At 37.6% G+C, this 18869-nt stretch overlaps 4 protein-coding genes across 4 annotated transcripts; 2 read left to right on the top strand and 2 right to left on the bottom strand.

The window, feature by feature from the left end:
* Positions 1-13: 13 nt before the first annotated feature.
* Positions 14-1867, bottom strand: LOC113669640 (uncharacterized). The gene has a single exon (XM_027185708.2). It carries the CDS (start codon positions 1226-1228, stop codon positions 386-388), a length of 843 nt encoding a protein of 280 aa, XP_027041509.2. The 5' UTR covers positions 1229-1867; the 3' UTR covers positions 14-385.
* Positions 1868-5651: 3784 nt separating this feature from the next.
* LOC113669639 (uncharacterized) lies at positions 5652-6943 on the top strand. Its single transcript, XM_027185707.2, has one exon. The coding sequence runs from the start codon at positions 5652-5654 to the stop codon at positions 6582-6584; it is 933 nt and encodes a 310-aa protein (XP_027041508.2). The 3' UTR covers positions 6585-6943.
* Positions 6944-9743: 2800 nt separating this feature from the next.
* LOC113669653 (uncharacterized) lies at positions 9744-17870 on the bottom strand. Its single transcript, XM_089214228.1, has one exon. The coding sequence runs from the start codon at positions 15496-15498 to the stop codon at positions 14926-14928; it is 573 nt and encodes a 190-aa protein (XP_089070354.1). The 5' UTR covers positions 15499-17870; the 3' UTR covers positions 9744-14925.
* Positions 9931-14500, top strand: LOC113669654 (uncharacterized). Its single transcript, XM_027185727.2, has one exon. It carries the CDS (start codon positions 13327-13329, stop codon positions 13891-13893), a length of 567 nt encoding a protein of 188 aa, XP_027041528.2. The 5' UTR covers positions 9931-13326; the 3' UTR covers positions 13894-14500.
* Positions 17871-18869: the final 999 nt, after the last annotated feature.

Below are 18869 nucleotides of genomic sequence, written 5' to 3'. Positions count from 1 at the left end.
GGAATGGAACGAGTTAACCACATCAAATCCATACTTTTAATTTGTTTTTAAACTTAAAAATTATGTGTCAAGATTAACATAAATAATACTTGAATATATGACTATATATATATACACATATATTTACGCAAGTTTCTTGCATGTGGGTTAGCATATGCAGTTAAGGAAAAAGGCTGTGGCTCATAATTTTATTGTATTACCAATCATTTCAATCACCATACGTATATTTTTGTACAGAGCGCGTTTCAAATAAATTCGAACGAGAACTCAGTTGTTTGTTTTCTTTAGATTTTAAGCTTCTTTTTTCATGTATACAGCTGTGTATGATCTGAATAATTTATAATTTTAAGTTCAGTCATAGTCGAGTTCCTCTCCAAATGCCTTTTTAGCTGAAATTATTATTATTATTGTACATGTCGCGAATTCTGTCCGAAGAAGCTCGTTTTGTTCTTGAATTTTTTCTGGGTCGTCTGATCGATTCTGGATGATCCTTTGTCTCGCTTAAACACTGCTCGAGTTTCATGAACCTCGGATCCTCAAGGCATTTTTGAGTTTTTTCTCGAGAGACTCTGAGCATTTCTGGTAAACTCGGCTGTTTTCGAAGCGGTGGCTTTCTCTTTGAAGACCCTAGCGGTTCCCTAAGTATTCCCTCGTTTCCGTGAATTGGTGGCAATTGATGTCGATCCGGCGTGTCGCTCGCGTGTACATCGACGTGTTTATTTCCAGATATTTTTCTCCTAGGACTTGACAACGGCTTTGCGCTGCCTTTCTGCGATGGCCTATTTTGCACCGCTAATCGAACAAGAGTTATTGCCTTTTCCCAACGTCCTTTTGCTTTATCATTTCCAACTGATTCCCCGCTTGGATTTGTGCGACACGCTTCTAAATTCGAAGCTACGATATTTGATCTTCCTCGCGTATCTATCGGGGGTAACTGTTCGCCATTATCGACATTTTGTTGAACCTGTTTGACGCCTTCTTGTCCATTTAGCGTTCGGGGTCGTTCTTCTGACGCCGAAACCTGCTTTGTGGCAAATTCAAGCTGTCTATAAGTCATGTATTTATCTTGCCTGAATTGATGTTTAGATAACTCGTCCAAGCGCGTGCTGAGTGCTCGATCTTCGTAGGCATTCTCTTTGAGTATTGCATTTCCAACCTTGTTCTTCAGCCTCATTTCTCCTGTCTTGCTGATGCGAATAAGCGGGTATCTTGATGAACTAACACTCATATTGAAATAATGTCTTTAACAGCCACTAAAACAGCCTCAATTCTTTAACCACATTTCCGTGCTTTTTGGTCTTTTAAGAATCAACACCCTGTCTGAAATATTTCCAATTCTAGCCGGTCTTAGTGCGTTTTATGAATTGCTTGACTACTTGTTACGAAACTTGATCTGTTTTCCTCAGGGCTCTTGAAACAAAACCACACCGTTACATCAATTCGACCAAATTCACCACTTCAGGGCGTTCTTAAAATTTTTGCATTTCCTCCGATCAGGTGGCTTAATCAACTTTGTTTGATAAACATCTACAAAGACTCTAATAACACAGCGCGAGCGATTTAATTGACGAATACTCGCTTTGCATAACCTTTCATAGCATAATTAGAATTTGTAAAATCTTGCAATTTAGCAGGTCCCGGTGGAATTCAATGGATTAATAAAGAAACGCATTAAGAACTCTTAAGGACGCTTAATTCTGCCATTCACCGCTTTAGGAAGCTTCAAAGTAAAGCGAATTGTTTGAAACACAAAGGTTTTTGGATGACTGTTACAATTTTTGAAGATGAGTTCCATCGACATAAGAGTTCTTATTCTGACGCATTTATCGAATACGTATTGACTTCACCTGTCACTCTTGTTTGTTTGTGGCTAAGTGTAAATTTTTTCATTAACACCTTTTATGACGCCAAAATGAATTAATTTGTTTACAAAGGTTTAGCGAGGAGTGAACAGACTTAATGGCGCAAATATTGCGCTGGGAATCCCAAAGATATAGTGCATGCTGTTAAAATTTTAGAAGATTTATCAGTCATAAAGCCTAAAACATAAAAACGTAAATTTGTTCGCTCGGTGATGCTAACTGCGCGGAATTTTTGTTTGTTGATAAACTGCAAGGACGAATTCCCGGGCCCTGCGGTTCGCGTGTGCAGGGGGTCAAAAGCGTATTTACAGACTGCGAACCTGCGATAGGATATGGATATGACGATTTGCGAGCTGTTACTTAGTTGGACGATTTCAAAACAAACTGCTCTAACTACTGCATGATGCGGCCTAAAGAAATTCGACTCGCAAACCTCTTATGCCCTGGGGCACGGATGTTGCAAAAACCCATCGACTAAAAATGTTTTGTTATTTTTTTAATTTGAACTTAAGCTCAAAAGCCGCAGCATTGTGGCATTAACTACTGTAAGATAACGAGCGCAATAGCGCACGAAAGTCAGTTGTTGCTTTTTACAGTTTTCTCAACGGTAAAAATTGAAGATGAAAACATCTGACATCTGTCGTTTATTCTAATCATGTGAATAATTAATAACATGCCATAGCCAAGATAACATCGACATATTCTCTAGCCATTAGACTACCAGCCATCCCTTACAGGTGAAAAATTAAATAAAATAAATAATGCTAGCGCGTTGTGCGAACTAATCTATGCGCTTCACTCCCGGAATTTCGCGCGGCGCGCCAAAATTTTTTTTTCACTGATTTTGTGACTCGTGACTCAGTAAAGTACTGATCCTTCGTCAATTGTTGATATGAATTGAATTTGATAGTATTCAGATTTGACAAGTACGGAAGGAAATTTTTTCAGCGTCTCCTCTAAGATTTCAAGTGCGGTTAAGACTAAAACAGAAAGTTGCCAACCAAAACTTTAAAAATAAAACTAGAGAAAAGAAAGGTGTAATATTCACGAATAACACTTACAGTTGCTGCCGAGTTTACTTTTTGCTGCGCTGTAAGATACGATGTTGAACTGTGCACTGAACTATTGCCTCCAACGAGCGAAACGAACCAACTAAGCTCTGTAACTATTTACGGTGGCCAATTTACGTTATCAACTCAGTTGGGTAAAATTTCCGCACAGCCCCATACTACATTATGCATTCAGTTCTTGGATAGAGAAAACAATGACAAAAACAATACATTTCCACTGGGAAAACAGATTTGTTTTACAGTAGTATGGAGCGGTGCGGAAATTTTACCCTCAATTGACACGACTAAATCACCCTGTTATACTCTCCCACCGACGCAGCACCAGAGTTTCTTTCGAAACTTACCCCCTTTATAACTGACAAACTACCTCATTTCTGTGTACTGAAAACCTTCAATCTCAACATAAAATATAATACGAATAAATTACATACCATTTTTGCACTGACACATTCCTCACGAGCGATAAAAAAATCAAAATAACATTCTTAAACGAAATAATGTACAAAGGAAAAAACAAAAGAAAACTATCTAGAGCTAGCTAAAAGCGTTAATTAATTGGAATTTTGATCTTAGTGAAGAACTAACCGATGAAAGACCAATCGACTTGTACGTGGATGACTGGATTGTGAGAAAAAACATACGCACAAAAGAATTAAAGAAAGCGCCTTGAAGACAGGTTGAATAGTTTTTTTTAAATTAAAAACATATATAATATCTTTTTTAGTCTTTAGGTGCTGTAAGGCTGAACAAATCGCGTCAATTTCGCGTTCTTGAGGTGGGACGACATTTATTTTATTTTTTTCGTAAAGCGTCTACGTCTATTCTGAAGTATGATAAAGACAAAAAACAAAACAAAACAAAAAAGGAGAAGAAAGGTGATCATAGATTTTACCGTTCTTTTTATGGTCTCTCGACGAAGATATTTTTAAGAATTACAATTTACGCGATAAACTGAAAAATTCGCCTGAACGGATTTTTTTTTTTTGATGTTCAAGATTAGACGAAATCGGATTCTATTTCCAGTCATCCTTTTTCTTTTTCTCCATTCAACTAAATAAAACTCATTTACGTAAGAGGCCTTTGACTCTTTAAATGGATGACTTTTACTTTACTCAAAAGGATCCTTATCGAGCGCTGTAAACGAAATACTCATATTTTTGCGTGAGAAGTCCAAGGTTAACCCACTCCACTTCTTTGTACGACCATCCGAAAATCTTTTACAGTCGAGATAACAAAATTCAAGACATTCAAACCATCGTAAGTGTCAAGTGACCCGCGAAATACGGAAAATTATACTGATAAACAAACTGAAAGAAATTAATCCGGATGTAACGATTCTAACGACTATATTTTCAGCCGTAATTTACACTTACATTAGTACGACCAAGAGAGAGATTACAATCTCTTAGCACAACTTAGGAGCTGATAAAATGCTTAGAGGTTCTTAAAAAGCAACAAGATTGAATTGAAGACTAATTCCGAGTCCATCTGGAGCCATACAAGACGCACCTTGCTGTTTATTCACTGCTACGAGGAACTCGCTTTAATTTCACGGTAGACGAAACGCATGGACTGACCTAGACTATTTCCGCCCAATCAAGAGAAATTTGTGGTGCAGTTGTTTTCTCGTGACGCCGTTCTACGCTTTTTTGGAGATTGCATTTTAAAAACATATGTTGAAATCCGTACATTCGCCTTTCATTTCTACCTTTCTCTATGAATAATTTATTCTGCTAGAAAGCAAGCGACCGAGACCGAAGAACCAGTTTGCCAATTGACATATGTCTTCATCAGCTGCATTCCTCTGACCAAATTTATCACGAAAACAAAAGCCATCGCCGTTCGTAAACAAAGTGTTTTCCATATATTTCTTTAGAGAAGCTGTTAATAAAAGTACAGTGTTTACAAACACAAAGTAATAAACTATACCGTATTTGCATATGAAATCCGCTCCATTATGAACTGGCAAATAACTGTTCACATTGTGGACTTTTGAGGCCAACTATCCAATAACAGGACAATGGAACATCCTGCTAGGTAAGTCTTGAGACAAAAACATATAAGCACCCTTTGAAAGGCTTTTTCTGTATTTACTTTAGAGTTGGTGGCTTTAAATCTTCCTGGAGACGTTTGCCATCTCATGTCTCTCAACGCTGAAGTGTTAAAATCTAACCCTGTTACAATGCGGTGAACTTGACGTGTCGTCTCGACTCTGTAACAGTGATTAAATTAGCGCAAGCGGTAATAGAGGTCGTCAGTAGATAACCTAGATGTCTTTCTGCATTGATGGGCATGGTCGGATCGTGTCACCGAGGAGACTCAGCTAAAACAACACGGAAATCTAGCTAAGAAGTAGAGTTTCGACAAAAGGCACATGATTTAGCGGAAAAGGCAAGTGAACACCAAAATGACGCCATACAGTTTCATCTTACGGTCAGTGTGTCTAACGAATCAATTAGTCCTCTTCATTAAGGGATAAGTCTATAGCATACGTCGTTACAAACGTTTCGGGAAGGTTTTAAGCGTGGATTTCCGATGTGTTAGTTTTCGGTGGCGAGTGGAGGAGTGTAAACGTGAAGACCAAAGTGTTATGGTCACGGATTCGAAGAAGTAATCTGCTGCACGGAGGTCTGCAAAGAGGCGATTAAAATACCACGGATTATCGAGGATACAAACACAAATCGGGTTATTTACACGTCTTATTTAATTACTAAAAGTTATGGACTTTGAAGCCGCAAGAAGAAATGCAGACGATAGACTTACTCAGGAGCTCACCAGGATCCGCAACCTTCCTAAGCGAAGCAAAATCAAAATAGCTAACAAATACGGCTTGAAACATGCGAGTCACACAAATGCAGGTCTGCTAAAATCACTCGAGATTGACTTGAATGTTATATCAAGAGAGCAGAGAAGAGTAGCGAATGAATGCAATAAAAGACAGAGAGAATTCACGGAAGTTCAAAGGAAATCTTTGTCAAAGTTTCTTCCTTCCATTGCACAGGAAGATGAGAGAGAAAGGAAATCAACCGTACAAGGAAAGACTCAAAGACAACGAAAGACCACAACTGTTATTGATCAGACACCCATGTGGTTGAAAGGTCGAAAGGAGTCCATCTGTGAACTGAAAAGAGAAATGCTTCTGGATATGACGGCACGAAGCAAAGAGAAGACATATGAGATTATTTCGAAGAACAACAAAAAGACTTCCATCGGAGCACCGTTGCCCCCGATTCGGGATATTGAAGTCGAGGTTGATAGGGAAGCTTTGATTACTCGATTGAATCGTCAACGCAAAAATGCTTTTGCGGGAAGTTGTTTTCCATTTTTGCTGGCAGAAAACCAGGAATATAACAGAGAGGGAGTTAAATATCCAATAAAAAAGCCTTATCAAGATCAACGAGAACCGTGTTTGCCATCAAACCACGCTCAGGATAATGAACAAGACGATTTTCGAAAAAGAACGTTTAGAGGAACAGTTTATGAAAAGATTCTTAAGATTCCTGATCCTTCTAACATTCCTCATTTAGATCCTAGAGACCCTAAACTTTATCATGTCGTCATGAAAGCGCGAAAAAGAAAGGTATCCAAGTTGGAACAAGCTGATCATGTTGTAGCTCGCAAAAACACCGTGTCCACGAGGCACTGGAAATGATGACGACGATTTCTACAGCCAAAATGGTTTTTTATTGAGTCAATTGAATATTAACGCGACATATCTGCTCTATTTTGCTTAAAGTTACACGCGGCTGGAAAATCAATTATTCAAGGATTTAGCCTCAGTGTTTGTTTTACGAGGAAGTCGTTCACGGTTTGTTTGGATAGTCTGCAAGGGCGCCAAAGAAATGAAAGGACATCCGTTTTTAACATTGCAAATGCATCGTATTTCTTTTTTCCTTTTTTTTTTTCCTTCTTATATAAATCAAATGGAGATTTGAACTAGTTGTTTTTCTTAAAGTTATCAGGATCAACGAGGAAGGAAAGATGATGACAATAAAAAATTCAAATATCAAAGGTTTTAAACTAAAAAAAAATACTGCGAAGTTGTAGTGGACGGTTTACATATTGGATCCAAAATATGGTTACTGTAACATATTTCTTTTAGCGCAAGGAAATTTGATCAGGAACCTGTGCGGCCACTAATTTGTTTTCGGTGAAATTCAACCCAAACGCTTCACTGATGTTGTTTATTGGGAAAACAGTTGTGTTTTATTTGTCTTTTGAAAATGTGTAGTTAGCTATTATCATATCTCAACAATTAAAAGTTTTTTTTACGCTTCTTTTGGAGGAAAAGATTTGCGACGAAAGCTTTGTACTTTTGATAGGCTCGCAACGCGTATTAACTAAACCCGCGCCGTTTTGCTTAGGCGGTTGATTCTCGAAGGAAGTGAACATATGTCGTGAAAAGGTAGTGTTTTGCGCCTGAATTAGCCTTTCCGCATCATCTTTCAACATATAGTGAGCTGAGCAGAAAAGAGAGACCAATTGGGTCTGTAATCATGCAAGTGATTAACAAAATCGGATGACCGCGAAGCAGTCATGTTAACTCGGCGGAATGCGAGACAAAAGCGCGCGCAAATGACGCGTTCTCTCCACTTACACAGGTATGACGTGTTAACTGTCCCTTTAACTGTCCTATTGCACCGTCCAATTACAAGCATAACGCGTAATCTGCCCTATTAGTGTCTAAATTAAATCGGGCTGGTGATATTCAGTTACGTTCCAGAATTTTGTTATAGCTTTGATTAATAATGGTAAAAGGAACGATTGGAATACAATCATACGAGTGATAAACAAAATCGAGTAGATAAGTGTTATCAACTGAGTTGATAACGTAAATTGGCCCCAGGGTTTAAAGGCTGACGTTGCGAGCGTTAGCCCTTCGTCAGGGCTACAGGGCTAACGCTCTGGCGAAGGGCTGACGCTTACCCAGTTAACAGCTCACTGTGCTCTACAGACAGGATAGCAGAGGCAGCGGAGCGTTTTGGAATGTTGGAGATTTTATCTTAATGAAGGGCATATAAAGGCATATAGCTGAACGCTTACCCTTACGGATATTTCCAAAATCTCCTTTGCAAAGTTTGTTGAAACAAGCAACTCCGAATCCCTTTGTAATTTTTAACGCCGTCCAGTGTGTGCGAATGACAAAAGGGAACTGAAATAAATCCTGCTACTAGATCGTATCACTTAGACAAGTGCGATCCTGAGGAAACGACAATTTATACTGCGCTAACGACGGAGTTTCCGGATCAAAACGTGTGGGTAATTTTATGTGTTATGGTGGGGGAGGAAGGTTCGACCTTGGAAGGGGCCTCCAATCTCCCGCTGTTTTTGGCCTTTGTCATGGTTAAGATTTAGCCAAGTTCTTCGGGTAACAAATAGCTTGTCTCTTTGTAAATACCGAAAGTTTATTCTTTAAGGCCAGTTTATAATCTCTTGTTGAGGCCTAGGATTGATGACACCGGCATACATTGGTCATACACACTGATGAATAATATAAACACGAAATTATGACAATGATTACATTATTCTTACGTCCAAATTGATCCAAAAATGAAAATATGAAGTTTAAGATAAATTTTTTAAAGATTTGATGACTGATGTAAAATTGATTCCATTGCAGTTCAAGCAAAGTTGCATTTAATTTACTGCAGTGATGGTAGCCATACAATGATTTACCACCAAGGTACCCGTGATAAACTTACTGCGTACGCTGTCTCACTTATCTTTGCTTCGACTTATCGTTTATCTTACATTTAACTTGACAGGTTTTGAGATATCTATCACTGCAGGAACTGCAGAGCATTTTTCTTCCGAGTTTCCTTCGTGAAGAAAATTCTTTTGATAACGCTCCAACTGTTTGGACAAAGACAACCTCTTTCTTTCTTCCTGAGTTCGAAACCCTTTGTAAGTCGCCATATTGAATACGGGAGTGATATAAGCATCCTTGTTGACTAATAGATAAGGCAGATATAAACCAGGCGGTATGGTCCGTCTTTCCACAGAGGGAATCCTTTTAGTCAATCTTATCGTGCTATCGTCACCGTGAAATGAGTTTGTTTGGACTGCGTCGACAGAATGCACCCTTGTCAATCGTAAAACCTTGCGCGATTGCAATCTTTCCTGATCATAAAACCTTTGGGACGTTCTCTTTTCTTCTATCAGCGATGTATCAGTGTCTTTCACCCTGTCCTTAAAACAAAGTCTATAGGGTATTCTCTCCTCGATCTTTCCTTTACTAATGACGTCTGATTGTTGCTTGTGGCCAAGCTTCATGCCTGAATCCATGATTACATGACAGTAGTTTTGTTCAGTGCTGCCCACATCTCGCGCTAAAAGACAGCGGTGTTGTTTCTCGATTGTTCATTAAAGTAATCCTGTAGTTAAAAGTCAATGACGTTTGTTTTGTTTTTCACAAGATATTTCCTTAGTCCGGCAGTGCATTTCATTGGTCGAGAAAGGATCATTGACAATTAGGCATATCCAAATACTATTTGGTTTTCAGGTATAATATATATCATAACGATTACAACGCCTAGAAAGTTCTCCCATATGATAGACATAAAGCTTTGCTGTCTTCAATAATTTTTTCTGATTTCCCTAATCGCTAAACGACCTGCTTTTACCTTCCTTTCGGCTTGGAAGAGAGTCAGAAACTTAGCTGCCAAAACGGAAACAGAAAATGGCTGGATTTCGGTGTAAAGTAGCTGTAAAGTGTAAACATGCAAGTTAAAAGAGACATCGTTTCCAATTGATTTAGATAAGAGGTAAACGACAAGAATCATGAGGTAGTAAAGGAAAGAATAAACACAACACTTTTTCAAAATTTTAATAACTGGTCTTACAAAGCTAGAATTTGATCGACTTTTTTCTTCGCCATATTTATGAAATTCCTTAACAGTTAATTGAAGTACTATGTATTGATTTTTCAACAAAGCGTAAGAGAAAATAAAGTAATAATTGACACTATTGATAGGAACAGAAATCCAGTCTTTTAAGAAACAATAACGGTCACCACAACCTTTACTTGATGTAAAGAACTGACAAACAACACCAAGTGAAGATTTAATATACATTCCGAGTCTATAAAAAGGGAGGGTTTTCAGGGTGGAAAACTGTGTACACGAATCCAGTTACTTGACAATGCCATGAAGGTTTCTAACTTTTGCATGACAAAAAGCTAAGATTAAAGAAACTCAAGTGCTTTTTCAATGCTTTCTTTTGTCTAAGCAGTTCAGAAGTATTTGCACAGTCGGTCAATCACGTTTTTACGTTGAACCCGTTGGGAATGTCAGGATCAAATACTTATTCTTTTGTACTAGTACTGGGTCCACAAATTCACAGAGTTTTAACCGACAAATGCTGCTAAGTTTTGTTATAAGACCCTTCACATTTACTTTTTGAGGCACAAGTCCCGTTTCTCTCATTGGCGGTAACTCCCATTGTCTTAATAAATCGCGACGAACTGATTCTCTATACCAACAACATCGGTTACCACAGAAAGGGTCAGTAAATAAAGTAAATATAATTGAACCTGGCGAGACCAACTTGAAAAGCATTGATGATGCAAATTAAAGACTCAGTGATGTTTCAACAGAGAAGCTTTATACTCTCTGAGATAACATCTTTGTTGAAGGCAGTCCAGTTAAAAGCGTTGATACTCTAAATCAAAAAAAATTTATCTCGCTTACATGACAGAAGAGGTTTCAGAAAGAGGCTTCTAAGATTATAAAAGGTCCACACTTTTCCTCATATTTTGATAACTTAAACTGATTCCCTTATTGCCATGATCAAGTCGAGCTAGTTTGAAATGCTCTGTAAAATGTAAATATGTGTTTCCTTGTGGAGAAAGATCAAAGTTTCCACTTCATGTAATATAACCTCCGTCGAAGAAAAAATAGTTTGCTATCACAAAAGTTTAAGATATAAGTCAGTTAAAGCAATTTCAAAAGAAAATAGAGGCATTTCCCTTTTCTGTACACAATTTACTGCTGCCGTGTGATATCAGATGATTTGAGTCTCACTCATCAAGCAAATAACTTTAATTGTTGATCCATCTTTCCAGAGTTATACGACTTGGAACACAACTGTAGCTGCGTATTTTACTCTTGAAGATCCTTTACTTAAAATTCTTAAACACTTCAAATTTTCGCTTTGATTCTTGGAGACTCCAAGGCGAAAAGTTGTTTGATCACATTCTTTTCTTTAATCTCCTACGTCTTGTGTACATCAAATACTGAAGCCTGTTTCCATGATCAGTTCATCTGTGTTATCATTGTCAAGCTCCGAGTTCTTCTGAGCTCTATTTATTACGAAAGTCTTTGATTTACAACGTTTAAACCAGTCAACTTGGGTAACTTTAATTTTAGAGACTGTGAATCCGTCTTGTTTCCAAGCTCGCTGCACTCACTATTAGCGAATCTGTCCTCCTCCTCCTCCTCTTGTCTGTGGCTTTTAAGCGCTAAAGAGCAATCATGGCGATATGGTTTGCCCTTATAGTCTTCAACAGCACGGCTACTGTTAGTCATATGTACCTCATTCGATGTCAGCTCTCTGTTCCCAGTGTTGCACATACCCCTGTAAGCTTCGGGGTTTGTTATGCTCGGAAGTTCATAAATCGGCGGGAAAAGGAGTCGGTTGACTGAGTTATTTGGACGTACTGTGACCTCTTCTTCCTGGCGTTCACTAAATGGCGCAATGTCTCGCCTGGAACACATTTGTCTCTGACGATTCTTTTGAAGACGTTCCAGTTTTTTCGGTTCAATTTTCCCGTAAGGGATGCAATCACAAAGACGGTCGCTCCTCTTCTTGTTTCGCATAGCTCTTTTAGAAATACAGATATCCAAGTACTTTTTAATTTATCTGTTTTCAAGCTTTGGTTTAGCGGCCTCTTCCTTGCAACAATGCTCAGCGTGCGCCCTAACCTAACCGCAGTACAACACGCACGTTATTGAGATTTTCACTTAATACGCGTTCAGTGGAAGTTTTCTGGTTCAACTCTTGAAATCAGTGTAAAATACAAAGAAGTATAGTCTTTTTATGACGCGCTTATCCGCCTACGAACTTTGCAAAAAAGCCTTGGAACTCTCTGATGTAATCAGTATACCAGTTCTTTGTACAATAGATTTCTGGCTGTTTCGTTAACAATTACGGACTGACGAGATTTGAATTACGTCTTTGAAGTAACTCAATCACTTCGGTTAAAGTCTTCACTTCCGAGTTGCCATCCAAATCTTCCAATCATCTCATTCTAGGATGCCACTATGCATTCGTGCAGTGGATAACATCAATTTGGTGTCATGTTTTTTAAGTGGAATATTAGTTGTTTGCACAGTATTGTCTATACTTTCCCTAAGAACCGCATAGAAGTGGAAATTTAAGACCGCAATTGTTCATCGTGCGTTGATTGAATTACCCACTAATCCCACTTGGGTGATGCTATTTGCATTGTTGATTTGTTGAGCGGGTTACTATGGAAACCGGGCCTGTCTGAATTACATTAAACTTAATTGTGCAGAAAATTTTACGAGCCGAAGAGTTTACAAATATACTTGTTTTACTGTAAAGTAATACGTATTTCAATGTAACTCACGTAAGTGGAAAATTTAACAGAGTCAACGCATAAAACCAGATTGGCTTAGTTTGAAATTACACGCCCATGTGCTCAAATTGTTAGTTAACAAATATGAAATGAATTTAACATGGAGGCGACGTTTTCAAATGTTGATGGATGATTTGTCTCAATGAAAACCTTAACTCTTGCAGATGAATTTTCAAACAATTTCAAGTCCGATAGTTCGAGGGCGAAAATGCATTTCACGCTTTTAGCAGTGTATTTAAAATTGGATTTAAAATAAATATTTTTTCGCCAAATAAAAAAAAATAAAGACATTATTTTAAATGATTTTGTAACTAAACAACGAAAAGTTTCCTCGTTAGAATTCACGTGACAGCGATTGCAATCACATGGTTTAAGGCTTAAGCTTATTTTAGTTTTAAATCTAAACACTTTTATGTCGAAAATAGGGATGAATAATAAAACTCAAAAAGAATAATGGATAGAAATACAATATTGTACGAATTTTAAAAGGAAAAGACTGCGAGGCTTGCGATTAGGAAATTTTCAAGAAAACAGTTCTTAGGCGGAAATTTCATATGCAACAAGACTCGAAACTTCGTAATCATCTGTTTATGGGCGGTTTTCTAAAGGTTTAAATCTCTCTCGTGCTTGAAACATTTTTGTTTTATTCGCCAGAGGTTGTTGGTTATCATGGAAACGTTTTCAGTCGGTGAATGGTCTATCAAATGATTGTTCGCGAACTGACCACAAAGAGAAAACTTCTCTTAACTGTCAAATCTGTCTAAAAAATTAGACTTTCGATTTGAAACAATCTCTTATGGCCTCCACAGACGAAGAAACGCCGGCGAATTTGCAGGATAAACGTAACGACGCCTTTGAAGTTGACAGCGAAAATTTGCGTGATGAAAACCAGAATGTTGTCACTTCAGGACTAACAAATTTTCGATACTTGGTTGATGCTTACAACACTACTAAGAGGAATGGTTTCACAGCTGATTATCAGCTTGCTGAAGACGTCTGTGGTGATTATTCCGATGCGGAATATGATTCTAATTGTGAAACGCAAGCCGCTAAAAAGGGCGTTGTGGTCAAGGAAGCCGTTTCCTCTGAGGGTGAATCGAGCACCAGTCCTGTGTCTGCCAACCAAACGAGTCGTTCATATTTGTATGAAAAGAACCCGTTATTAGACCAGAGATTTATCCGCCTTATTGAGCAACTTGTGCCTCTAAGAAGAGGGATTCAGGCAGAAAGAAAAGCCACGACAAGAAAGGAAAACTTTTCTGATAAATGCGGCGAGATTTGTTTTAAAGATATCTGCCTTAAAGATACTTGTCGCCTGGTGTTTAAAATGATGAACAGGGGAAGGAGTCCACCGATGGAGTGAAAAATATAATATCGGATTTTAATCGCATATTTTAACAAGGAGAAGGTTTACAGTGTGTGTTTTAAGTTATGGAATGATCATTTGTTATAAACACTTTAATTGAATTTTTTTTTTGTACGTTGAAAATTGAAACATGTAACTGATAACAACGTTGATTTTATCAAGTTGGACAAAAACGCCACGAACGAAAGTGCTCGTGAAATTGTAAATTTGAAACACGTAACTATGTTTTTTTTTTAAATATATGTTTTATCAGATCAACGTCATTGGAAAATTTACGCCTATTTTAAATCGCGTTTATTTTTTTTGCTTTCTGTTTGCGCGTCACTAATTAATTGGATCACTAATTTACACGACCTAAATTTCCATCTTGTTCCTCCTGAATTCTCGATACATTGTGCCTCGGACAGTTTTGACAGCTAAGAAACAATTGCAAAAAGCATTAATTAATCAGTAAGGAGATCCGCGAAGGATAAACAACGTAAAAAGCGGAAAGATTCCAGCCTTTTAACCTTACGATTAGAGAAAATTACACAAATTATACAAACGTTGTATCTGAATTTTACATCATGAGTTATAATAAATTTGGTCCTACTGTCTCAACAAATTCTGTTCCTCTGTCTTCGTGGCGTTAATTTTTCTCCCATCAAAAATTTATCGCCGCTTTTGTGTTATTTTTTTAGTTGAAAAGTAATTTCCAAACCAATTTGTGTCAACTTTGGCGCTTTTATTTCCTTTTCATTACCTTACTTGTACTACAAGCGTTAATTTTGCTATGTTAGAGTAATTACACATCCAGGTACATAGACAGGGAGTCTACAGTAACATGCTCCGCTGACCATGAGGAACGGGTATACTAATATTGATGAGCCCATGATCATTTTATATGCCTGTCATTTGATAGCACCGTATTACATACTCTTCCTTATTAGCAGTTGGAAAGCAATTCCTGTATTGCTTTCTGCTTGAGTTCTTCACGCTGAATCACTACAATTTGTCAGATGTTCCTAAATTTGTTTGAACTAACGGTAGCTAACAGTCTATTGGTGTAAGAGACCGCATCAAGTTTTGAAATCTTGGATCAAGCTTTGCATCCATGAATGAAATCTGACTTTTCGTTGCAGTTGCCTTGGGTGTGTTTAGATGCACACCTGGGGCGAACTTTTCAAGACCAGTTTGTTCTGAATTCAAGAATCCTTTTTGCCTCCTTTCGTTTACTCTATTATCTGGTAAAAGTTGTGCAAACGTCGGTACTGTTATGGCAGCTTTGCTGCGTTTTCCAGATCCATTTTCCATTCTTTCCAAATAGTGTAAATATTTCATTTTCTCTCGGTACATTGTCCACCCATTTCGATTTCTTTCCTTGACACAATAATCTTCTTTACATTTTGCAAAGCTCTTGACTCGCTTTAACCTTTTCTCCTTCTCTACGCTTTCGTCAGTTAGTTCAGTGACTTCTACGGCACAGTTTGATGAATCAGGGTGTATGAATCGGAGTATTTTCATGAAAAGGTTCGTGGACTTTTTAAAAGATCGTGGTTTCCTTCGCTTTGGCCAAATTGGTGAAACGTGCACCACCGGCATAGAACTTGATAACTTTTCCATAGTTAAAGATTCTCGCACATGAAAAGGTTCAGTCTTAGCGAAATTTGAAGCTTTTACTGCCCAATCAGTAACGATGCAACTTTCTATTTATTCTGAGAGCTTGAAATCGGTTGACGTCAAATCACAGCGTCAATGCCTGCACGTTTTGTTATTCGTTAATCTTTCTTTCAATAGATTATAATCTTTTAATCCCGGTAAATGCAACACGTTTCAACGGCTGTCAATTATAAGCAAATATTGATTTTGCATCTAGAGGTAACACGTACATGTAGTAGAGCTGATAGGAACACTCGATTGCACAAACATTGACACCTAAATAGCTCATGATCCTTAAATGAAGTGACCCAACGGCTTTATGGGAAATATTAGTACCATTAAATAATCAATGCTTTGCTTTTCCATTATTCATGGAAAACTTTTGTTTTTGATGATTATTTTCTTCACAAAAGCGTGGATGGCTTCCATTATTTACCATGTGCAACTAATTGATATAATTATGCACATATAAACCCACAAAACCGTAGGCTTTCATCGTTCATTGCTGACGTTTTTCAGGTGTCAAAGTTTTTGCCATCGAGAGTACACCTTTGTCATCCGTATTGGCGATCAGACGTGGTCACTGTGCTAAGACCGATAGCAGAAGTTTGTAATAATTTGCATGGATTCATTGAAAAATAGTTTTCATTTTGTCAATAGCTTCCTGGCGATCACAAGTTTTGCCTGAGGAGGAACTTTTTGGTCGGAATCTTTTTATAATTTTAAGTTTCATAACACAGGAACATGGTTCGTACAATTACAGCCTCATTTTACCATATGCTTGTACATCTCAATGTTCTTATTACAACTGGGTCCTAAAAGCTGAGCGACTGGGTAATAATCATAAAGAGATTGTACACTGTTTATATTCTCTTCTATGGATGCATGTATACGTAGGTCAGCTTTGATGTTTAAAAATCTAAAGCACAGGTAAGAAGTGAAGAGCTTGTTCCTGACTCCAAATTTAAAGTAGACAAACACTACCCCAGGATTTCACTGAAAAGTCAGGTCTGTTCTCATCTCAAAAGGCCCGTTGTTTCCAGGTTCCATACCCGCAACTGCGGTTTTGCTGATATGACTTCGAACCTAGGTTCCCAGGCCCCAAATAAGGTGGTGCGACAAAAAACAGCCGCGTAAAAGGAAATTAAAACGGACCTTGGGACCAGCGCTCCAGTTTACCAAACAGGAGAACCATTTATTCCCATTTTATATGTCATTCAATAAATGAACGACTTTTGCTGTTTTCATCACATTATGTTGATAAACACAACGTCAATGCCAAACAATGAAATCATTTTATTTCCATCAAGTTTTGGACTTATTGGTTGCATTTCCCGCAGCTTAGAGACGAATTTCTTCCCATGAAAACAAGAGTTAATTGCTAGTGCTTAACTCCTACGAAACATTCTTCTTAAGGCGCTAAGGCGTCATGGTTGCAAGCCATTTCTCATGTAACGTCTTCCCACTTAATCCGCTCTGCATCTCGTCTCTTTTATATCCTCTGTTCTTCTTTGCCCTCCTTGAATTCATGTTTTCGTGGTCGAATTCTCCTTTGTTTGCTGGAGGAACAAGACAAGTCAATAAACGTTGAAAGCGAGGGTCGCTGACTGGGTGTTTTGCATCTTTGTTGCTACTATCCATTTGCGGAAAATTCATCACACTATTTTTTTGTGGAAAAACCACCTCATCCGTTTTGTTGCGTCTAAGTAATAGCGCTGTCTCCCGTTGGTATATCACAGAAGTATTTCCCTCAATTTTTGAAATCCTTTGATGCCCCTCGGTCAATTGAAAGTCTTTTATAAAGGTTTGGCTTGGTGAATCATTTAAATTCCCTTTACTTGTAACTGTGAGGCTCTGTCTGGGAAGCTTGCATCTGTCCTCGTGAAATCTGGATTTTCCCCAAGCAGTTTTCTTTCTCTCCTCTCTGTGATAAGCTTCTGTTTGAATCTCGAAAATCCGCTCGTGTTTCTTGCGTTGCTCTTCTTGAAAATTTCTGGTGAGATTCACAATACTATTAGCGTCATCCCTACTGTCAACCACTTCCGAAAACAAATCCTTCATGCCCGAATTCATACTTTGCAGAAACTTAAACAGGATCATTTTTTTCCTGACGAAACGCCGAAAAGCAGCTTTCCGGGCTTTGACATATTCAATTCTCTTGTCTGGCGGCCAAATAGGTGCAATATGAGGAATTAGAGGAAATTTTACTTCGCCTGTGCTGTTAAGATGCATTTCAATCATGTCTCGTGTTGATTGCATAGGCACATTTTCTTAATATACTTTTCTACTACGTGGGAGAGAGATTAATATCCCTTCGCTCTGAAGCCTTTGTTCAAGATCTGCCCAAAAACAATAGCCTCGTTATAAAAATAGTAATTTAACAAAGACCAGAGAGATCAATAAGAATTTACACTTTTGACAACAAGTAATAATTTTTCTAAGAGAGCAGGTTTTAGCCAGTGACGATTTCATCTAGGTTTGTTATCAGTAATCAATGTAATTAATAAAACTAACGAATAAGCTGTTTTGATTGGAGGAAAACAACTTTTAGTTTATGTCAAACTTATTTGGATCAGGAAAAGCAAATAAAACTTTAATAAGATTTCCTTGATAGACGCATTATTTAAAGGCCACTATTTACCTTACCAATAATTACCTTGAACGGTTCAGAGACATGAAGCTGAATAACAAGGACATACTTAAATTTTGCAGTAAAATTGATTATCACCCTGTATTGACCAAGGGGAGAAATTAATGTGTTTCTCGAAAAATAATTGCATATTTCATTTAGCGTCTTGTTATCATGTTGATTGTCTGTCTGTTTCAGGGCTTTGTGAAATTTTTCTTAATTTTCATGATAAAATTAGTTCTGTCAGTTCCGTTCATTGAACTTGTGTCACAGCTCGCCAATGAACAATTGGTTAATTGCCATTTTCTTTGAGCAAAAATGGTGAATCACATTTTGAATAAAATTTGACAAATTAACAAATTAAATGGTTTGGGGCAAAATTTTTAAAAACATGAAGTATCATTTTATTGAAAATGAATGACAAAATGTTTATAACATATTATTCAATGACAAAATTGCGAATCACATTTTGAATAAAATTTGAGAAATTATCTAGTAGAACATACCAATATTATTCTCAGAAAATGGTTTGTGGCAAAATTTTTGAAAACATGAAGTATCCTTTCATAGAATATGAAAGAAAAAAATTATTACCGAAAGGGCATCTTCACGAAATCATTTGTGTTTCAAGAACTGCATGAGACATTTTAAGCGCATTCATAATTGTAATTCAACTGAGTGAAGTGTAATTTGCAGATTCGAACAA

This window comes from Pocillopora damicornis, chromosome 8 (genome assembly GCF_964200805.1).
Source record: "Pocillopora damicornis chromosome 8, jaPocDami1.2, whole genome shotgun sequence".
In the NCBI taxonomy this organism is placed as follows: Eukaryota; Metazoa; Cnidaria; class Anthozoa; order Scleractinia; family Pocilloporidae; genus Pocillopora; species Pocillopora damicornis.
Note: the sequence above shows the minus strand (reverse complement) of the source record. Positions and strands in the feature narration are given on the sequence as shown.

What these genes read in the sequence shown, in the direction of transcription:
- LOC113669640 (XM_027185708.2), bottom strand. Translation starts at nt 1,228, where the DNA reads ATGAGTGTTAGTTCATCAAGATACCCGCTTATTCGCATCAGCAAGACA.
- LOC113669639 (XM_027185707.2), top strand. Translation starts at nt 5,652, where the DNA reads ATGGACTTTGAAGCCGCAAGAAGAAATGCAGACGATAGACTTACTCAG.
- LOC113669654 (XM_027185727.2), top strand. Translation starts at nt 13,327, where the DNA reads ATGGCCTCCACAGACGAAGAAACGCCGGCGAATTTGCAGGATAAACGT.
- LOC113669653 (XM_089214228.1), bottom strand. Translation starts at nt 15,498, where the DNA reads ATGGAAAAGTTATCAAGTTCTATGCCGGTGGTGCACGTTTCACCAATT.